General features: G+C 39.9%; 1 protein-coding gene across 2 annotated transcripts in view; it reads right to left on the reverse strand.

Annotated features, from left to right (window-relative positions):
• Positions 1-4,151: 4,151 nt before the first annotated feature.
• Positions 4,152-20,593, reverse strand: part of LOC135240395 (protocadherin-9) — a 222,943-nt gene continuing 206,501 nt past the window's right edge. For both annotated transcript variants that reach the window (XM_064309810.1, XM_064309809.1), the window contains exon 5: positions 4,152-6,228. In XM_064309810.1, the coding sequence (XP_064165880.1) occupies positions 5,861-6,228 (368 nt within the window). In that variant the 3' untranslated portion in view covers positions 4,152-5,860. The remainder of the gene's footprint in view (positions 6,229-20,593) is intronic.

Genomic DNA, 20,593 nt, shown 5'->3' on the forward strand with positions numbered 1-20,593 from the left:
GGTGGATTCAGTCGGGGCAGGGGAATGCCTGTGTGATTTGTTAAATGGCAATTTAAGAAGCCACAATGGGCGTCTATCACAGTAGAAGGCACTTGTATAGATTTTCTTGCTATTATTGCATTCATGTATTTAATGCATTCATCAATACATTCCTTTTATTTACTTCTATTTTTTTCTCTTGCAGTGGGTGCAGGGCTGCTGTGGGTTTTAGACCAAGGCTCTGCATAACAAGAGATATGATTACTCAGCTAATGGCCAAGGTCAACATCTGAGGGAAGTAATCATACGCTCATTGTTTCCCAAGGGGTGACGTTGCATTCTGTAGTGGATTTTCAAATGCCAGCTCACGTCTACAAACTCCAGTAGGCTCCTTAGTGTATTTATTTAGCTGATGTTCTTAACCAGAGTTAAGCAAATGCATTGCATGTATACATACAGGAATGCTGAAAAAAACTCACACTGAAGATAGCGATAAGAAAGTGAGTTTTCATGAACCCGGCATTGGGTGAAGCTATCATGTGCAATGAATGACTCACTGCCTTCAACAAATTGTAGCATTTTGCTGTGGTTCAGTTCGCAGGAGTCAGGGATGAATTCTGCACCCATTATGACATTACATCTTTCCCATTACTATGGTAGGTACAGAACTCATGCAGCAAAGTTAGTGAAACACTAAAATTAATTTTTGTCCTGAAGTAAAAAAATCTGCATAAGTATAATCTTACATCTGTCATTTATGTAACATACCATTTGCATCCTGCTAAAGAATTATTCTTTGGAAGAACATAAACATTCAATACACTTGGTCAGTTATAAATACTTACAGTCATTTTCTGCTGCAATAATCATAGTTCCATACAATTATACACAAGGGCTAAATGTATTTGAATAATCATCATGGCAGAGTCCTTCAACTATTTATTCTCTGTGGCCTGATTTTTTTCTAAAAATTGCATCTATGCGCAAATTTTTTTCCAAGTACAATTTATAAATCAATGTAGGAGTAATATGAATTTGACACCAGGGTAAACAAAGTGGATTGCATCTTAAAATATCTCTACAAATTTGTATTATTTATTATGTTACAAGTAGGAGATCCAGTATATTAACATTTTGCAGGTGCAGACTTTTTTGATGCATATTAATTAATCTTTTTCTTTCTTCTCAAATATCAAAAGGCTAAGAGTACATCTATGGTGGACCACACTTGGCCTCCAGGCCAGCAGCTGAATTTCCCTGCTCTAAGGTGCTCACATTTCATCACAGAATTACACGGCCTCAGGCTCCGCTCAGGGTCTGATATTATTGGGTCCTAGCCGCACTAGGTTGAAGGATATGTCCAGATACTCGCGCAAACTTCCCCACCGGACGTCCTTGGACTCTCTCCCTCTGGGTTGAGAGAAAGACAGGGGCAAAGGTTCCTGGGCCTTCAATTTCATCTCCCTCCCAGCTGACCACATCATTTTTTTGTTGTTTTTGCCAGACTTTTTTGCGTGGCGTGCCAGGAAGGTCATGACTCTGAGGATGAGGCTGGGGTGATTTGATCCCTCTCTCCCTCTTGGCTAAAGAATGAGAAGGGGGAATAGTGTGGCGGTAATTATCTGAAGGACATCCTTAGCGCCAGATCCACTCCACCTAGCTGTGTCCCTGAAATGATCTCTATCTCAAGTTGTGCCGTGCACGCTGGCCCAGAGGGCCACTGTTCTTCGACTTGCCACCTGCAGCCGGTTGGATTTAAGAATGCAGTTTTTCCAACATCTGTGGATAGCATGCCACAGATGTTATCCAGGCTTCCAGTGACTAGCGTATGGCGCTCAGTGCTTGCCACCCCAGGGGTTTTCACGTGAAGGCAGCTCGCAGCAGCTCCTTGAGATGTCAAATGCTGTACTAACATGCCATGAATGCACTGGAGGTTTCCTTTGAGATTTTGGAGAATGGCTTTCAGAAAGCCACCCTTATCCACCTGGAACCTTGTACCTTAGGTACAGTGTGTGTGTGTATGTGTGTGGACATGTATTACTATCTTTGTGAGAACCAAATGTCCCCACAAGGATAGAAAAATGAGGAAAATTACGCAAGGTGGGGACCTTTTGCTGGTCCCCACAAGTTCAAGAGGCTGTTTTAGGGTTAGGACTTAGGGTTAGGGTTACAATTAGGTTACGGTTAGGGTTAAGGTTAGGCATGTAGTGGTTGGGATTAGGGTTAGAGGTTACGGAATAAATGTAGTCAATGGGAAGGCCCCACAAGTATAGCAATAAACTATTGTGTGTGTGTGTGTGTGTGTGTGTGTTGTCCAGCAAATAGAATCTTGTCACAATGTATGTTGTGGCAGCTCTGAATCCAGCTCAGTCTACCATTAATTATCCCCTTATTACAGATTGCCCCTCTGAAAGAAAGCCCAAGGAAACAAGTGACAGATGACCCTTTAATACCATACATGCACTAAAATATTAAATTGCTGAAATTACAGAAAATACTTTAAAACAATTTGTTGATTGTTTATTCAAATAGTAAACTGGTGCAACCAACCAACAAATCAAAACTGATTCTAAATTTGGATTACATTTGTCCATGGAATAAGATTTGGCAATTCAAATAAAACAGAAGTCATACACTCATTTATGAATGTTGGCCCTGACACTCTGAAAAGCTTTGTGTTCTGTTTCTTCAGAGATGTAATAAAACATTCCAAGAGAGAAGACACCAGAACATCTATACTTTTGCATAGATAGGGCCCTGTCTTTTCATAGATGAAGTGTGTCTTAATTTCCAAAGAAATTGGATGTCTTGTGAGGGGGGTGGGAGAGAAACAGATTAATGTTGATTTAGTGAAACAGAGCAGCAACAATATTATATCATGAGGCCAGTTACAATTAAAGTGTGTGTGCGCGTGTGTGTATGTATGCGTGTGTGCGTATGTGTGTGTGTGTGTGTGTGTGTGTGTGTGCGCATGCAGAAAGGTTTGTGAATTATTTTATTTTTCCCTTGCCACATTGTCTGCCTACTCTGTGATGCCATGCTGAATTTTTATTCTCAATTATCCATGTGGAAGATGACTTTGGAAATATGTTCTCAGAGCCATATGAGAAAAAGTGATTGGGAACTGTTGGCGTGGTGCGACACTAATTTGCTTCCCCTCACATTTTCAAGGCAAATGACTTTGAAGCTTTTGAGAAGCTATTTTTGCCCAAGTTGATAGCTAGCATGGAAAATAAGAATTAGAGCAGGACCAATGGAGAATGACTGATAAACATTACTTTACTAAGGAGGACAAAGTAAAGAGGCAGAAGAGAGAAAAAAAGCAGACACAAACATAATTATGCTGCATGCGTGCCATACCATTACTGGGCATCAGAGCTAGGCCAATTCCTTCCTCAGAAAAATGGGCCTTTAAACAGCTGAGCAAAGACCATGAAGCACAAAAAGATTCATCTCTGATGGATTAGAGAACTATGTGGAAAATGCACTGATGGAGCTCAACAGAGGGAAATGAAGAAATGTATTCTTCAGAAGTATATATATATGCGTGCGTGCACATGTGCATGCCTGCATGTGTGTTCCCTTAGAGCTTTATTCTTGCTTTATAATCAAATCATATACAGTGTATGGATGGGCCACATGACCTGGAATTGAAAATCAACCGTGCCAGTGCCGATTACAGCCAGTAGCCCCACAGGGTGCCTCACCCAGGGTTAAGGAGGGTTGAGTCGGCAGGGATCCAGAGTCTCATCCTCCTTTATCGACCCCTGCTGCTCGAATGGGCGGCTGCAAGTCCAGCCATTAACCTGCACGTGACTCATTTCAGTACAAGCCCCATTTACGGGCTGTGTCGTGATAGGAGGTGATGCTTGCCATCACGTGCTTGTCAGTGCTCTCCTGAATTGATAGTAGAAGATTCAGTAATAAATGCTTATGTACACATGATTGGTGATCCCAAAATGGGAAGAAAATTGGGGGGGGGGGGGGAACAACAAAAGGTAACACTATCATTGCATATAAAAGAAGATTCTTTTAGTCAAGACTTATTGAACACATTTACTTTGTTGGCTCACAAATGGACCACCAAATAGACAAACCATGGCTCAGTGCATTGACTGTACAGTTGAGCGTATATGTAATAAACCCAATGAATGAGGAGAAACGAGCACGCACATATTCAAAACATTTATTGCAATAGCTGGATACCTGTATAACAGTAACAAGGATTAACTGTTTAAATATTTATGATGTCAAACACCCCCACAACTGACAAACATACTGCGTTAAGCAATTATTTCCCTTCGTCCGGGCTTCTGAATGGTGACATAAACATGGTGTGTGTGCTATACAAAATGAATCTTCTCATTAATGTACAAATTAAGAAATGTAAGTATGACAACGTAACTGAATTAATTTAAAGCTATTTCTTTATTAGCATGCTATTCCATTCTTTGAACTGGCGGTCATGCCTTAAAAAAAAAAAATGTAAATAAAATTAAATATATATTTATATATAATTATTTTTTAAAACCTGTTTTTTCTTATTTTTCTGTCCATGCTTCTGAGATCATGAAATTTTTCATATAAGACTTTTGTTTTTGTTTTTTATTTCTTTATTTCCGTGAAATGTTATCCTGGTACCTGCCCGACTCGCACTGACTAAGGCATTAAACAAAGTATTATTTTCTTTTTTTATCTTTTCTTTTATGTTCAAGTCGCCTACATCAGCACAATGCAAGTCACAAAGGCATAATGTATGAAATCAGTGAAGAGGTTGAAAGAAACTAAAGAACGATAACCTCAATTAAAACGTCTTACCAGAATGAGAAAAAGTTGAGTAAAACACTGAATCTTTTACAAATATATTGCTGTTAAATTGATCACCTTTTCTTCTTGAGGAAATAAAAGGCTCATAGTGTTTAAATTTTAGCATATAGAAATGGATTATTATTTATTTCATCTTCTTTTTTTTTCTTTGCATTTGTCAATAGTATAAAATATTTTGAAAAAATAAATCTGGCAGATTTGTTGCAGAGATTTTGGGCAATATTGTGCGATTTAAAATGAAATGTGTTCACATTTTCCACAAGCAATATTTGAGTGTAAAACATGATTTTATATCTAAATATACCACCTATCCTGTGTGGAAAATTCCAACAGGATGTAAACTGTAAGAAAAAAAAATGCAGTATATATATAATGATGAACCAAAATTAACAGCAACCATGAAACACTGTCCTATTCCATGTGATTATTACAACTACACAAAATTGGTTAGTATTTTTTTTTTCCTATTTACAAACACTTTAACGATGACAGACTAAACAAGTGTCCACTAACAGCTTTGATAGCACAATGCTTTCTTAATTGTAATTCCATTTTCTTTGATGGTGTTGATTAATATAGTCCCAAAACAGCTCAATAACAACCACGTCACAGTATTTGTATATATTGGTCAGCCATAATATCTTAGTTTTTTCATTATTTTTTAAACTATTTTAATCTATGACTTCCATTTTTTCTGTATTATATTTTTGTCCTGAAAAAGCCTTAATTTCACTGTAGGTGAAGTACGCACAACGTACTGATAAGTCTGAGCTTTCTGTAAGTCTCTGGCTATTAACATGAATGAATAATCAAAAAACAGTGTCAAGTTTAGCAAAATACCATCGGAGGTGGCAACGCAAAGTAGAATCGGTATAGTATACTTCCTGCAAAAAGCACACATCTAGAGACCTACTTGGTACGTTAACTTTCACATAGCAATAGCATCAGTCTAAATAAAAAGCTGTAAAGTCTGCTGTTGCCTGACAGACAACTTCAGAAAAAAATAAAACAAAACAAAACGAAACAAAAAACAAACAAATCTTTCCTCATATCCTTATAACTGCTGTTCCTTTGGGCTATCCATCCCAGTGGCCTCTTTGTAGGATTTCAAGCTGGCCAGTGGAATGTCCGCCATGTGGCCGGTGCTGCTGAACTGTCCTTCGGCGTTCCCAAACTGCTTCCTGTCGGCACACTTGTCCCGGCTGCCGTCGCTTTTCCAGGTCCTCCCCAGCGTGTGTCCGTTCAGCAGTTTGTCTTTGGCCCACTCCTTCTGACCGCCGAAGCTGGAGACGGGGGACTTGGGCTGCTGGTAGTTCCCCAGGCTGGGCGGCATCCAGCAGTTGTCGGAATGGCCCAGGACCAAGCACTCCTGGGTGCACATCTCGGAGGCCTCCACCAGCCCCCGCGGGCCCAGGGGCCCATCTGAGGAGCGGAGAAACAAAGTTAGCCCAGCTGACCCTCTATTATTATAACAGGAAATGTTACGGTCTTAAACGTAGATAGGAGAAACATTGGCACTAATGCAGCTGAATGTTTCAATAATGCTGGAAAACATTCTAGTTCAATTCACATTTGTTAAACCTTGCCAGTAATCTAGTTGACATGGAACATAAAAAAAAATGGAATATTCCAGTTACATTAAACACTTTAATAATATTAGGAAATGTTCCAGCTTTATTTTGAGAAAGGAAAAACATAGTTAACAGAGCTGAGATCAAATATTTAAACAACACTGGGAAATGCTCCAGTTTTCTTCTAAGACAGGAAAAACATCCACATTAATACAGCTGACACAAAATACTTATTATTGATGGGAAGCATATGGTAATATTCACATTTGGAAAAAACTGCTGCTAACTAAGCTAACACAGAACATTTTCAAAATGTTTAGGATTATTATCCTTATAATCTTTAAGAAAAAACAGAAACATTGGTTTAAAGTCAGCTGACATAAAATGTTTTGATAATGTCAGAATATATTCCGGTTTCTTCTGAGACAGGAGAAACGCTGGCATTAATCCAACTGACACAAAACATTCCAATATCCTTGGGAAGCATTCTAGATTGAAAACACCAGTTTTAAACCAGATAGCATTACGTATTTAATAAAACATTGTAGTTAGATACAGTTACACATTAAAGGGAACACCTTACTAATTTTAACAACGTTATTTTGCATTACTGGTAATACTATATATTTTGTTATTCATATTTGACTGTCTTCTGATGCCCTGAGCCATGGTTAAACAGTTTATCCAATTAACTAAAAATAAAATAAAAAACCCAACTATTAAAAAATGTGTTAATGGAAAAAAATGTTTTTTTTTTTCAACTGTGTAAGACTGCACAACTTCATCAATAGATGTGAAACTCATGTTTAATTCATCACAAGTGCCAGAAAACAAGTGTTAATTATTTTCTGAGAAAACACAGTCTAATTTCAGAAGATTGACTGCATTGCTTATTAAATAGCTGGGTTGTTTTGTATTCACCCATAAAATATGAGGACACCTAACAGGTCTGACACTTAGAGCACCATTCCAGGGCAAAAAGGGTAACATCAGGCAGGAGGGACCCGGAATATCGGTTGGCATTGCGTGGGATTCAGGGGCTCTCTTCAGTAAAAATCGGAGCAGCATGCATTTGCAAAACTCAGCCAAGAGGCTTCCCAAGAGAAATATGTCTGTTGCTCCCTGCAAAAGTGCCTTTTCTATGTCCGAGGTAAATCTCAAGAGCCAGTTGGACCACAGTTCTAAGACCTGACTGATGTACCACCACTACAGTCTTTTCTCTCCCAGAGACCGCAGTCCCTGTCAGCCGTAATGACCGGCCACCCGCCCAGTCCTGCGAGCGGGCAGCTTGCAATTAGAGACCTTATCATGCCTGGGCTTCACCGAATCCATCTCTCCAATGACCCGACTCCCTCTGCTAGGAGCTATCCAGCACAAGAACACGAAAGAATGTTTACAAACTGCATTTAATAGGCAGCCCGGGATTGGTTGACTGATTACGCAGCTACGAACCACAGACAATGCATCTGCCAGGTGTCTGAGTTTTAAGTAAATGAAATTCATCACGGAATTTAAGCAAATTCATCTTGGCATTCCACATAAATGTAAACATATACAATCGAGTCAATTAAATTGAGGGTAAGTACTACTAAACTGATGGTTTTAATTACTTGCGCATTGAGTACTATTAAAAGTAAAATTAAAAGCACTGGGAGATGGCACTAATTGGGTCTTTATTTTTATTAATAAAATAAAAAGAAGAAATTTTCATAAAAACTTAAATGGCATTAATACATGGAATAATGAGTACTATAAGTACTGTAGAGGAGAAGCAGTAGTATTGTGTCATATTAGTGGTTGTAGAAGTGAAAGTAGTAGTGGTTGGGGTGAAAAGCTGAATTATAACTTTTAAAAATGATATTTCCTGTATCAGGGCTGCATTCTGTAAGCGCTGTCCTCGTGGAAGTGGCTAGGCAAGCTTTCTGGGCCCCAGGCTGGAAGCAGGACCAGCTTGCATATTACACCGGGAGCAAAGCAGAGGGCAGTGAAGAATCCATACTGTAACCTGTGCGCTGTGCAGATATTTTCTTGAATTGACTTCAGACACAGACGCCAATGACAGTCTACACAGATGCCAATGACATGTTTCCTTTTTGTGCCAATTGTTTTTAAATGTGTGTGAATTCATGTTTATGATACATTTCTTATGATGTTCAGGCTTATTCATTAATTATTATTGTTATTATTATTATTATTGTTATTATGATTATTATGATTAGTATTATTATTAATAATAATAATAATAATAATAATAATAATAATAATAATAGCATTTTGTGAAGTTACATATTGTGCATGAGAATATGCATCTGTGTGTATTCTTCTTTTCCTCAATAATAATTAAAATAATAATAAACTGTGCATCGTAATGCACTTTATTTGAGCCACTTTATTCCACCTGTAGTTCGTAAGTTCTGTCATATCTAAGAGGTTATATATGGCATATGTTCACTTTGTGGGTCTACAGAGACCTGCGTGTTACCGCAAATACCCCAGTCTTTAGTGACACGCCCACCAGTGGCCTGAACCGAAATCTCAGACCATGTGTGCTACCTACAGTGTGGGCTCAGTTACCATAAACAGCACAAGTACAGACAGATACGTCTCATTAAATATGTATAGGTGAAAGCATTTGAGTATACATTTACAGTTGGTATTACTTCCTTTGCATTTCCTGTGTTTAAACACATTTACAGTACATAACGGAAGTTCCTACACAGCTTCAGCCACCATGCATTTATCTGCATACATACTTAATATACTTACCCTTAGCAACTATTATAACCCGCAGGACTACTGCAACCTGCCCTTTTAAACCAGACTTTGGGAACTTTCCTTTTTCTTTCCTATTTCCCAGGCACAGCTGGTCCACTGTGGCTGCTGCCCTAATCAACCCTGCGCCATTTCGGCTCCATGCCGTGCCGTAATCTAGCCCCATGGGAGAAATTTAGCAGCTCTCTCCTCGCCCCATAGCCCCGGACATTAAATTGTTCCACACAGGTGGATAATCTCCTCCCTGATTGGGTCTCCTCAGAGATGATGTGTTTAATAGCACGGGCTTTTGGTTTCATCCACGTAAGCCAATGGCGCCTGACATCTCATCAACAGAACAGACAGGACTGGACTTGCAATTCAGCTTGTTTCAGCTGCGAACGTGTACGTGAACGTGTGTTTGTGTGTATGCATGTGGGCGTGTTTGTATTTCTGTGAGAGTGTGTGCATGTGTGTATATGCGTGTTTGTCCGTATGCAAGAGCATGTGTCTGGTTTGTTTGTGAACATGTGCAAGAAAGTGTTTGTTTGTGTGTGTGTGTGTAAACTCATGTAAGTGAATGACTTTATCACGGGCTTCCCCTCCCAGCCAAGCTCCTGATTCAGAGCGTCAGGCATCTGGTGTCCTCTGACACTCTCCACTTCAACATCAGCAGGTGTTCAGAGGTTCGGGGACATCTGGCCTGCAATGTGTGCCTAAAGACCCTCCTCGCTGCTCCCCTTCCACATCTTAATGCTCCCGTATTTCTAACAATCACGGCTGCTGTCTGAAAACACACACTCCGCATGCACCCGGGCGCACACACACTCAGACAGACACACACATGCACGCATGCACCCGGGCGCACACACACTCAGACAGGCACACACACTCCACATGCACCCGGGCGCACACACACTCAGACAGACACACACATGCACGCATGCACCCGGGCGCACACACACTCAGACAGGCACACACATGCACGCATGCACCCGGGCGCACACACACTCAGACAGGCACACACATGCACGCATGCACCCGGGCGCACACACACTCAGACAAAACCCACACGGTTTCTCCATTCCCCTAAACATCGCCGAGCAACGAAAAAGACATCAAATCCTCGGTCCCCGATTCAGGCTACGTCGCCTGGCGCTGCGGAGACCTCAGGTGAATGTAGGCCAGGCTCAGATGAGCAGAAATCATTTGTGCATAATGAGCGTAATGGGCCTCCAGATCGGCTGATTATAGCGCTAACCGGCTAACTGCAGGACGGGAGACCGACCCAATGACAGGAGATAATGGGCTGCACGGGCACCGGGGGGGGGGGGGGTTGCATGGTGCGCTCCAGGAGGAACAGGAAGCGATCGTAGGGGAGGAGTTAGAGACAGCGCTACGCTGATGGGGAAAAAAGGGGGGAAAAAATGACCCCAACAGGAATGCAGCACTCCAAACAGCATAGAGAAAGGTGTAAGTCAGTTTAGCGTATGATGATTTTAAAGATGTCCTGTTTCCAGTGCATGGTCACCAAGCAAAATAGATGTTGTATAAATAAATAACATTTCAAAAGGAACTTCTGAAAGCTAAGTAAAGGCTGGCAGTCTCAAAAAAAGCTGAAAGCTGTTTTGGGTATTCCAAACACATGAACTGGCCAACAAAAAAAAAAGAAAGAAAACACCCGAATAAATGCACACACTTTGATTCATAACCTTGACAGTGCTATTAGAATATCAGTCAGAGAAAGGGAAGACAACCGGCTTTGACAAAGTGTTAAAGGGAAATCGTTTTGCCTTCATCCCTGCCCTCGCAGCCCCTATCAGCAGATGAAACTGCAGCAGGGAAGGGGAGAAAAAAAAAAAAAAAAAACAGAAAAAAAGAGAGCGCTTTGAATCAATGTCAATTTTTTTCGGCGTCACGTGTGCGGGCTTTTTTCTTCCACAGACGATCAGTGTTGTTATCATAGACTCTCTGAAAAGAAGTCAGCACTATCTTGATTGCAAACAATGAATAAGATATGAGCTACAAAGCAATTACATACATCAGCTCCCGCTGAAAATTCAAGGCGTTGGTGGGCCTCCAGTGTGAAAGGAGACGGCATCTCCTGTTTTATTGATAAGGAACTAATGTTCTAACGTTTGTCCGCACGCCTGTTAGCTCCCTAGGCACTCATCGCTGGCAGTACCACCAAGAGGAGGAATAGCTGAGGAGGCGTTCAGTTTTATAAGGTTCTGAAACCGAGAAAATTATTCAAGTGATTTTTTTTTTTTATTTAAAAAAAAAAGGTAAAATAAAAGAGTGTGGTTTGTGTACATGTGCAATGGTTGTGTGGTTACACAAAGTAACCATTTCAAAACTGCGCAAAATGCATGACCGCTTTTAACGTTCGCACTCGTATATATTTTTAATCCTAAGGATTAGTTCTTTTTGATTTCATTTCCTTTCAGCCATGGCGACATTGCAACATGGCTGCTTCTTTCCGGGAAAGGACCTCTTTGGTGTGCGTCTACAGTCTAATGAAGTCATCTGCTCAGTGCATTATCATGCTGTATGCCAATGTAATTCCATGTACGAGGTCTGCAGTTTCAGAACAAATAAGCCTCAAATGCCTGCTAAGGAACTGCAAACAAACCACTAGATTATATTGGTTTCTTTTCTTCACGACCTACTGTATCATGTAACATCATTATTAGGAGGGATGACTGGCGATTCCAGTACTGAAACCACGTCAAGCATCGGCTCCAATTCTAAGCCTGGGGATTCATGATTTTACACAAAAAAGTGTGTTAAAGGGTTTATAGCGAGATTGACATTGGAAATTAACAACAACTCAATCTCCATAACAGATTTCTTTTCATTTTTGGAAAATGATCCTTTCATATCACAAAATGTTACCTATTTCACATTTGGACACATTTCATTTTTTGAATTTAAGAGCCCTGTCATAATGATACAGTTCTCCTCTGAAAACCACATTTTTTTGAACACTAAGGCTATTGTTATTCAAATTAGAAATGTCTAAAGCACAACTATAGCCATTATGTACTGAAGTACAATATAGGCCATTCATCTTTATGTGACAGGTCTCCAAGTCACATGCTGTCCAAAACAATGGCTGATGGAGACACAATCGCAGGACAGTCATCATTCTCTCTCCTTTTGTTTAGGGAAATAGAAGCGTCTTACTTTTCAGAGCTATCCATTTTGTGTCTCCTTGTTCCATATGCAAGTAGAACTATAATGCAAAGGAATCAACTGCACTGGTTTCATTTCAGTTTTGTTTGGTGAATAAGATATTGATACGTACATTGTTTCATTAGAGGGATGATTTTGTTCCTACTGTATATTTTCTTTATTGACTGTATAATGCTACTATAACTATTCATTTGTGTGTTCTCTCTATATAGTAAACATGCAATGCACACAAACAAGCTTGTTGCATCACATTGGTGTACATGTACAAAATGCATATATACACAAACAAGAGAGGAAACCACATATAGACGCACCCAACATTTTTTATTTAACCTTAGCTTATTTGCATTTGCTTTTTGAGCCCTTGACAGTTCTTGCCAAAGTGAAATGTCTGTGAGGTTGAGTGGATGTGCTGTGGACAGTGAGTCTTCTCACATTGAAGGAAAAGAAAAATCACAGTTTTACTTGACTGATTGTGCATTTATTTTACGGTGGTGGACACAGAGATGAAGCTCCAGCAATTTCCATTTTGTAAAGCCTTGACTTGAAGCGCAAAGTTTTCATTCATGATTTGTTAGTATTCAAACACATTGAACCATTCCCTTTCCAAAGGCCCTCTAAAAATAAAAAGGGAAGAAAAAAGTTAACTGAAGAGTTAGAGGAGAAGTAGAAGGAGGAGGAGAAAAAAGAATAAGTAGTCCATTGCTCCAATCGGTGTGTTAGTAGATATTTCACATTCACATTTTCCGAGTTCCTTTCAAAAGAAATGGTCTACACTTGCTTTGTTCTACCTCTGATTTCATTTTCTTTTAGGATGCAGTCAAAGCTTTTGTTTGTGCTAAAGATCTGGTTGCTGATTGACTAATTAAAGAAACCAGTGTTTGCCCTGTGATGTGTATGTTCAAATGATAACTGAAATTGTCTTCTCCATGTGAGATTTCCTGTTATGAAGATAAGTTTAACTGTGTGAAAAGTGCTTTGGAAAATGGTAGAATGAGACTGAGATTTACGTGAGAGCAAGTGAAATGTATTCATAGTTTTGAATAAATTATCATTCCGTTTGCACATTAACTTGTGTTTTGCTCAGTGGGTTCATAGCTCCAGCTCCGGTTCCAGTCTAAAAGCAATCAAGGAAAACTGTAATGGAGGAATGCAGCCAGTGCTGTTTTGTTGACCCTTTACCCTCTATTGCCCTCTAGTGTGTGATTCACTGGAGGAATGAAAAAAGTGCAGAACTGATTCACGAGCATCTTCATCCTGCCACAACCAAAAAAGCCACCAGCTTAATTCATTTATTTAAAGGTTTTATACCTGTGTCTGCTGAATGATTTATTCCTTCATGAACAAGTGCTTTCTACAGCAGTGGGTAACCTATATAAAGCTAGAACTTGTCCTTGTCAAATCAATAAATAAATAAATAAGCACATTCCACGAAGAAGAAGAAAAAAATCTTTCCCTTGGCTTGTATATGCTCTCTGCCACAGATGTGCCATTCTGTACGATTGTTTATTTTCATATGTCATAATCATAATCTCATCGTAATCTACTTATTCCAGCTCATAACAGAATTGGACAATTGAAACTGAATGGTATCTATGAATGAGAATACATAAGACTTATTTACAATAGCCTTAAATAATTTACAGCCCCGTTTCTTAAACCATGGGGGCAAAGATCGGCTTGGTTTTTCACTCTCCCTTTACCTAGGAGTCAGGTGTGTAGGCAGTCTGGCCAATCAGTAGCACCAATTGTTCAGTTCATTACCTGGGTGAGAAGAAAACCAGGCCTGGATTTGGATTCAATGGCCAGATTTGAGTATCATTCATTGCCATTAATGCAGGATCGCCAGACAGCATCTCTTTGCTTTAGCAGATCCATTGAGACATCAATCAATCAATCAGTTCTTTGGGTCATAGATGATGGGGAACCTCTCTTTCTCTCTTTCATTTTCATAGGATAATATGTTTTCAGATTGCTGGAAATGGAACTAAAATCTATAAACTGGACAGAAAAAAAATTGGCCACTGACTAAAATTCATGGGCTGAAGTTAAAGGAGGCAGTGGCAGCCGCAGTGTTTAGACTGAACGTGCCTCTCAGGAGGGAGGCGGAAGGGCGGGCGGGGGGGGGGGAGGTGGGGGTGGGGGGGTTGTTTTTGCGGTTTGTATTCTGCCGCTGGCTTTGCCGGCTCAAGCCCTGTCAGCCTGCCCTAGTTTCGTGCCTTTGTTGCGTGTCACATGAGCGCTCGAAATGACCTCCAGTCACATTGATGGTTCTACCTGTCGCTAAGCCATCATGATGTCACTTATCAAGTGCCATTATGTCACCCTGCTGGAGAATCATCAGAGGGAGCGTGACAAAGCTGTCTCAGTGGAAGGCTTCTGTTCTGCCCAGGAAGGGACAGGCCATTCCAAAGAATCTGTGCACGCCCCCCCACCCCCACCACATCTCTCAGCAGGTACATCTCCTTTAAAGGGCTGAGTAGAATGACCGCTCTGCAATAAATGGAGGGGCATAGCTGGCAGCCTTGATACATTATTCCAGGAGTTCCCAAACTGGGGGTCTGTGAAGAAGCACTTGTGTGTTCCCAGCAAAATGAGTGTGGAGCCTCTTTATTCCCCTCAAATAAAATGCATCCTGTGTTACCAAGACAGAACCAGTAAAACAGAAAAAAAAACTTTACTTTTTTATTTAAAAGTGAATACCAGCTTCCAGTTTTTGAAATAATATTTGTTATTATTTTTTAAAAAAGCACACTTTTTGTTCCCTCTCATAAAAAAAAAAAACTTCTTTGGCATTTGCAGATCCTTTTATAAACAACCCTTAAAATGAAGCTAGTAATTTCAATTTGTCTAGTGGTGCAGTATTTAGTAGAGAAGTAAATCAAGATAAGAGGAGTTCTCGGAAGAAGTGTTTTGAGCTGCCATGAAAGGATCCATCAGTTACATGGGCCTTTTTCACTAAAAGTGACCATCCTAGACCGTCACAGTAAATATGTTCCTTCAGTAAACCTCTTGTGCGGGGCTTTGATAGAGTGAGTGACAGAGTGGCCTCCATCAGCAGCTCTTATAAACTGGGTAAGCTTCTCCCTGGCTAATTATGATTATTGCCAGCAGCAACCGGCATCAGTGCAGCCTGGCTGAGGCTGGGTCCCTACCAGCACTGGTGCCGGTGCCGTTCGGCTGTCCAGATGTTGTTATGGGTGATGAACAAGCCTTTGTTTTACAGCCCAACAGAGGCCTTCCAGATGCTAGCCATCTCCAGCTGCCAGTCAGTCGCCTCCAGAAACAATGTTTATATCCAGGCAGAACAAGCCCTTTGTTTGTACTCATACAAATTACGTAAGGTAGTCACTATTCCAAGGCCAGGCATAGGACTCTTCTGCTTTACAGGGAACGCGTTTGTGTGATGGCCCAAGTTCTTCACGCATAATAAAGACAGTTTGATTTTTCTTTCATGTTTTAAATTGAGGTACACCATTGTGATTCTAAGCTCTAAGGCTTTTTATCTTTTAAATACAAAACCATGTGAAGCGAGGAAAGATGTTGCGTATTCATTATCAGCAGAGATACTTTGAAGTTGATACTTGATTGATTTTTATAAAAATTTCATAAATTGCATCTTTGAATGATATCACACCTAAAAGGCATGGATTGCATAAAAGCATAACTCAAATCCCATACTTTAGTAGCATTTATGATATAACTGCTTTAAGCTGAAATAATTCACGGGAAATTTGAAAGTACAGTAAACTATTTTATTTGACTTACATTAAAAATGGCACCCTGTCCATTTAAAACATGTTTCCACAAGGAAGTGCAACAGGAAGTTTTCAGTGTGACAGAAACGCACTGCTGAAAGCTCCTTTGAACATAATTGGATTGAAAATACATTACTACAAACTTTTCAGGAAATGTTATGCAACTGTTTAATTGAAGATGATTCATATAAGTGTGAGTGTGACTGAAATAATTCCTCAAATTAAAGTGCTACAGCGTTTGTTGAAGTGAATTTGGTGGGTTGGCTGATTTCTGTTTTATTTGAATAATGAACCTCAGCACAGTTTATGAATGTCTTAAGTATAATATTCATAGTTACTATGAATACGAAAGTGAATAAACGTGGGATACACTATCAACAAACTAATAATCTTGTTTGAAATTTTGGTAATATCAATATTCAGTTTAATGGACAGAGGGAGGAGAAGGCTAAAGAGCAAACTAAATTCATTTTGATGCTGGTGTGTGTGTGTACGTGTCTATTTGTGCATGTGTGTTTGCGTGTGTGTGTGTGTGCTTGTATGGGTGTGTGTGTGTGTGTGTGTGTGTGCTTGCATGCGTGCGTATGTGTGCGTGTGTTTGTAAGTGTACATGCATACATGCATGTGGGTCTGTGTCTGTCTTTGTGTTTTAGATTATTTTCCCAGATTAAAACATTGCAGCGGGTGATGCCTGCTGAGAGCGCTGTACACGCATTAAATTGCAAGGGCTAACAGTGCCGCTATGCTAATTTCCTTGAGTGCAGTGTTGCAGTGCTCAATTGAGGAAGGATGGGCTGGAGCCCTCTCTGTTTCCTCTCAGCTTAAGCCAGCTCCCCCTGCTGATTTACTTCTATCCCCTGTACAGTCCCCCACCCACGTCCTCACCCTTCCTTAGGTGTGCTTTTCAACACTGACACTTCCACAGAGACTGCAGAAGTTTCCCAGGGTCAACAAATGAAAAGATTTAAGACATTTATTTATTTGGTTTCCAAATTGATGATCCATATATATTTTTGTTTCAATGAAATAGTTTATTTTAAGAGTTCAACTTTCACAATGTATACTTGATGGTGGCTAAGCCCGGTCTGTTATCAAAGACATGGGCTTTTGGTCAGTATTTTGTTCCTGATATCACTGCATGGTTGCAGTTTTGTTTTCTCCACAGTAGACAATCACCAAATTATGGCAGGCCTTATTCTGAGCTGAATACTCCAAATGATATTTAAGTGAATTATTCAACATGGGACCGAGACATCATGGATTCCCACTCGCTCTCATTTGAGACTTCCACCTGAGTAAATTGAAAGGGCGGTCCACTGTTGCACACGCTGAATTGTATTATCTCACCGTCTCAAAAACACATTCTCCCTTCAGATAGCCGCAGTAAGTGAATTACCACAAAGTTTTTAGTGCAATGAAATTTTCCCAACTCCATAACCATTTCAGAATAATACAAGATCCTGCAAATGCAATTACAACATCAGCATCGATGCAAACTTCCTTATGTCTTTTGACTTCAGGTTTACTTTCTGCAATACTTGCTTGTGCACATTTATTTAATTCATTTTGGTATGTGGCCCAAATTAATGATCAAATGTAAAATGCAATTTCTGTCTTTTCTTGGCAAAACTAAATTATATCCCCAACATTATGCATTTGTAATTAAGTTGCAGCAGTAGAGGAGTGTGACACTATGTATCACAATGTGTAAAATACTACCAGTTGATTGGTCATGAATGTTAAAAACAATGCTTTAAATTGCATCATTTGATTGATCAATTCCACAGTGCTGGCCTTAGATCACACCCGTGCCATTTAATCAGACATTGGTCATCCCCTATCGGCCAGCTAAGTCCTATACTAGTTAGCTGGTTATTGTGTCACTCTGCTTTGAGGCGTGGAAATAATGCATTAGTCATTTTCAATACTGTGCCATTAGTGGTTAAATGAAGAGAATCCCTGAACAGAACAGCACCTGTACTGTATCCATTCTTCTGCAACTCTGACCTACTATAATCTACGAGTTAAACTAAAATCTAAACTGGAACCTTTATTTTGCATTTAGTAACAGGTGTTCCCATGGTAGTTGTGATTATGACTTTCAGGACATCGTTTGCTCCAACATCGTGTTAGTAAATGTGTTATAAAAATGGAGCTACGCACTGCTGCATTAGGAACAAATATATACAGCAATGCAATGGCACTTTGTAACCTTGTTTAGACTTTTCTGCATGTAGGAGACAAGCCAGGCCTCTTCTCTTCAGTATATAAGTATATTAGTATATTTGGCAGCTATCCACATGACATTAGTTCATGTTTTATAAAGAAGTTAATGGACAATAAATGATGCTAAAGTGCATCATTGGGTCGCATCACCTTGTGGTATATGTTCACTACATCCAGAAGGGAGATGACAGTTTCATTCATAATTTAAAATTTTCTTCAAAGACAGCGCGGTGTTCTCTCTATCCGTCAAAAGGTTTTTACAGCAAAGAAACACCAACCACACTCGAATTTCCTGAGGAAAAAAAAAAAAAAATGCTGGCACTGTATACCACAATATGCAATATTACACACGCTCTTTTGCAGTGCTCTTTATGTGAGCATCACAGGCTGAGGCGTAACAGGATTAAAATGAAAGCAACGGATCAAAATCAAGTTGAAGCTAACAGGTACAGACATGCGAAACAAGTTAAGTCTGAAAACCTGATTTTAAGGTCCAATTGTAGCTGAGCATTGGATAAGGTCGGGGACTGAATTCCAAAGAAGAAGGTGCCAGAAGAGCAGAAATCGACTCCCCCACACCGTGCAGGTGACGGTGACGGCTCATCGTTGATATTGCCAATTTGAAAACTGCAGTCATGCACACTGCCGGTTCTGATACGTTCTAAAAAGCTGCCGTCTTACGGCATGGTTGATGATGCATGAGACCACACAGAAAGAATTTAAAATAAAACCAAATAAAATAAAAAATGCCCTTTTCCAGGTAGTATGGAGACCCGGTGTCACAGCACATATCATATAAACAACACACGCCCACTCCATGGCAGGGTGCTATTCAATAAAGACTCTTCAGTCTGTTTTTGACAGTGCTAATAGGCCCAACTGTAGTCTGGAGTCTGACACCCAACCTTTAGGACTGATCACCACAGACACTGTCTTGTTATCAGGAGCCAATCATCCAACTCGCATTCCACAAGAATAAAGAAGCTGACAACTTATTTATTTTTAGATTTTTTCCATCCATGTTTTTTTTTTTTTTTGAAGGGACTCAGAATCTCTCTCTCTCTCTCTCTCTCTCTCTCTCTCTCTCTCTCAAAATTGATCGCAATTTGGCGGGACTCCTTTCTCCTTGTTATATCTAATAAAATATTTATGACTTATGTCAAAATGCAAGAGCGTTAAATAATTCAGCCAAGGTTCTCCAATTAATGCAAACAAAGAGAACGAGTCACCTTGAGTCAAAAGAGTTTAAAAAAGAAAAAAAAAAGATTAAATGAGGACAGTTGGCACAAAGATTATGGTGGCACCTCTGCTGACTACAGCACGGGGCTAATGCACTGACGGTCGCAGGATATCAATTCAAGTTCTACGAAGTGACACCCAAACCAGATCACTGCAGAAAGGCTATATGCTATATCTATAGCTCAGTTAAGTCTTTGACTTCTGCACCTAAGCCATTAATTGCTGCATAGGAGTTTAATAAGTAAGCACAGAGTGCTTCACATTTGTAATATGCACAAAGAGAAAGAGAGGTGCAGTAATGAATTCTGGGGTTTTTATGATGGTTATACTGTATAGCTGCACACGGGTGTTCATTCAAATCCCAAAAGCCATTACTGTACCTCTCCTTCTCTCACTGCAGCAGTGTATTTAGGACAGATGCACATAATTAATTGATTGGTTGACACTATTCGACAATTAAAAAAAATTTAGTTGCTCTTAAAAATGATCCTTATTAAGTCATACTGCAATTATTTAGCATTTGATTTTCAAAAAAAATAAATAAATAAGCAATAACATTCCCAACGCTTTTTTTGTAGTTATATTGCAGGAATTGATACAATTGCATGATAAAGTAAAAAATAAATAAATAAATTGTGTTTTCTATTACCTGACATTAAGTCAGTCATATCAAAGCATTTCTACTGACAACATAAGCATGCTCTATAGCATTGAAGCAACTGGCCATTTGTACAGTAAACACAAAATTAAACCAAATATATCTGTACACTAAGTGTAATCCACAGACTTGTTGCTATGGGCAGCCTTGAGGGTGGGTGGCCTATTCAGTTAAGGCACCATGCTGTGGTACATGAATGAGCCCCACAGACTGAATTTGAATGGTGCCAGTGCCAACTGTGGCCAATGACATCATTGCACAATGTGCAATTGCTGATTGCTTCGCCTAGGGTATGGAAAAGTTCAGCTGGTTAGGGGTCCACATTCCTTTGCCATTTTGCAGCCCTCAAGCCCCAGTGGTTGACTGGGCACCTGTAGACTGCATATTAA

The sequence above is a fragment of the Anguilla rostrata genome, chromosome 15 (genome assembly GCF_018555375.3).
Source record: "Anguilla rostrata isolate EN2019 chromosome 15, ASM1855537v3, whole genome shotgun sequence".
Taxonomy (NCBI): domain Eukaryota; kingdom Metazoa; phylum Chordata; class Actinopteri; order Anguilliformes; family Anguillidae; genus Anguilla; species Anguilla rostrata.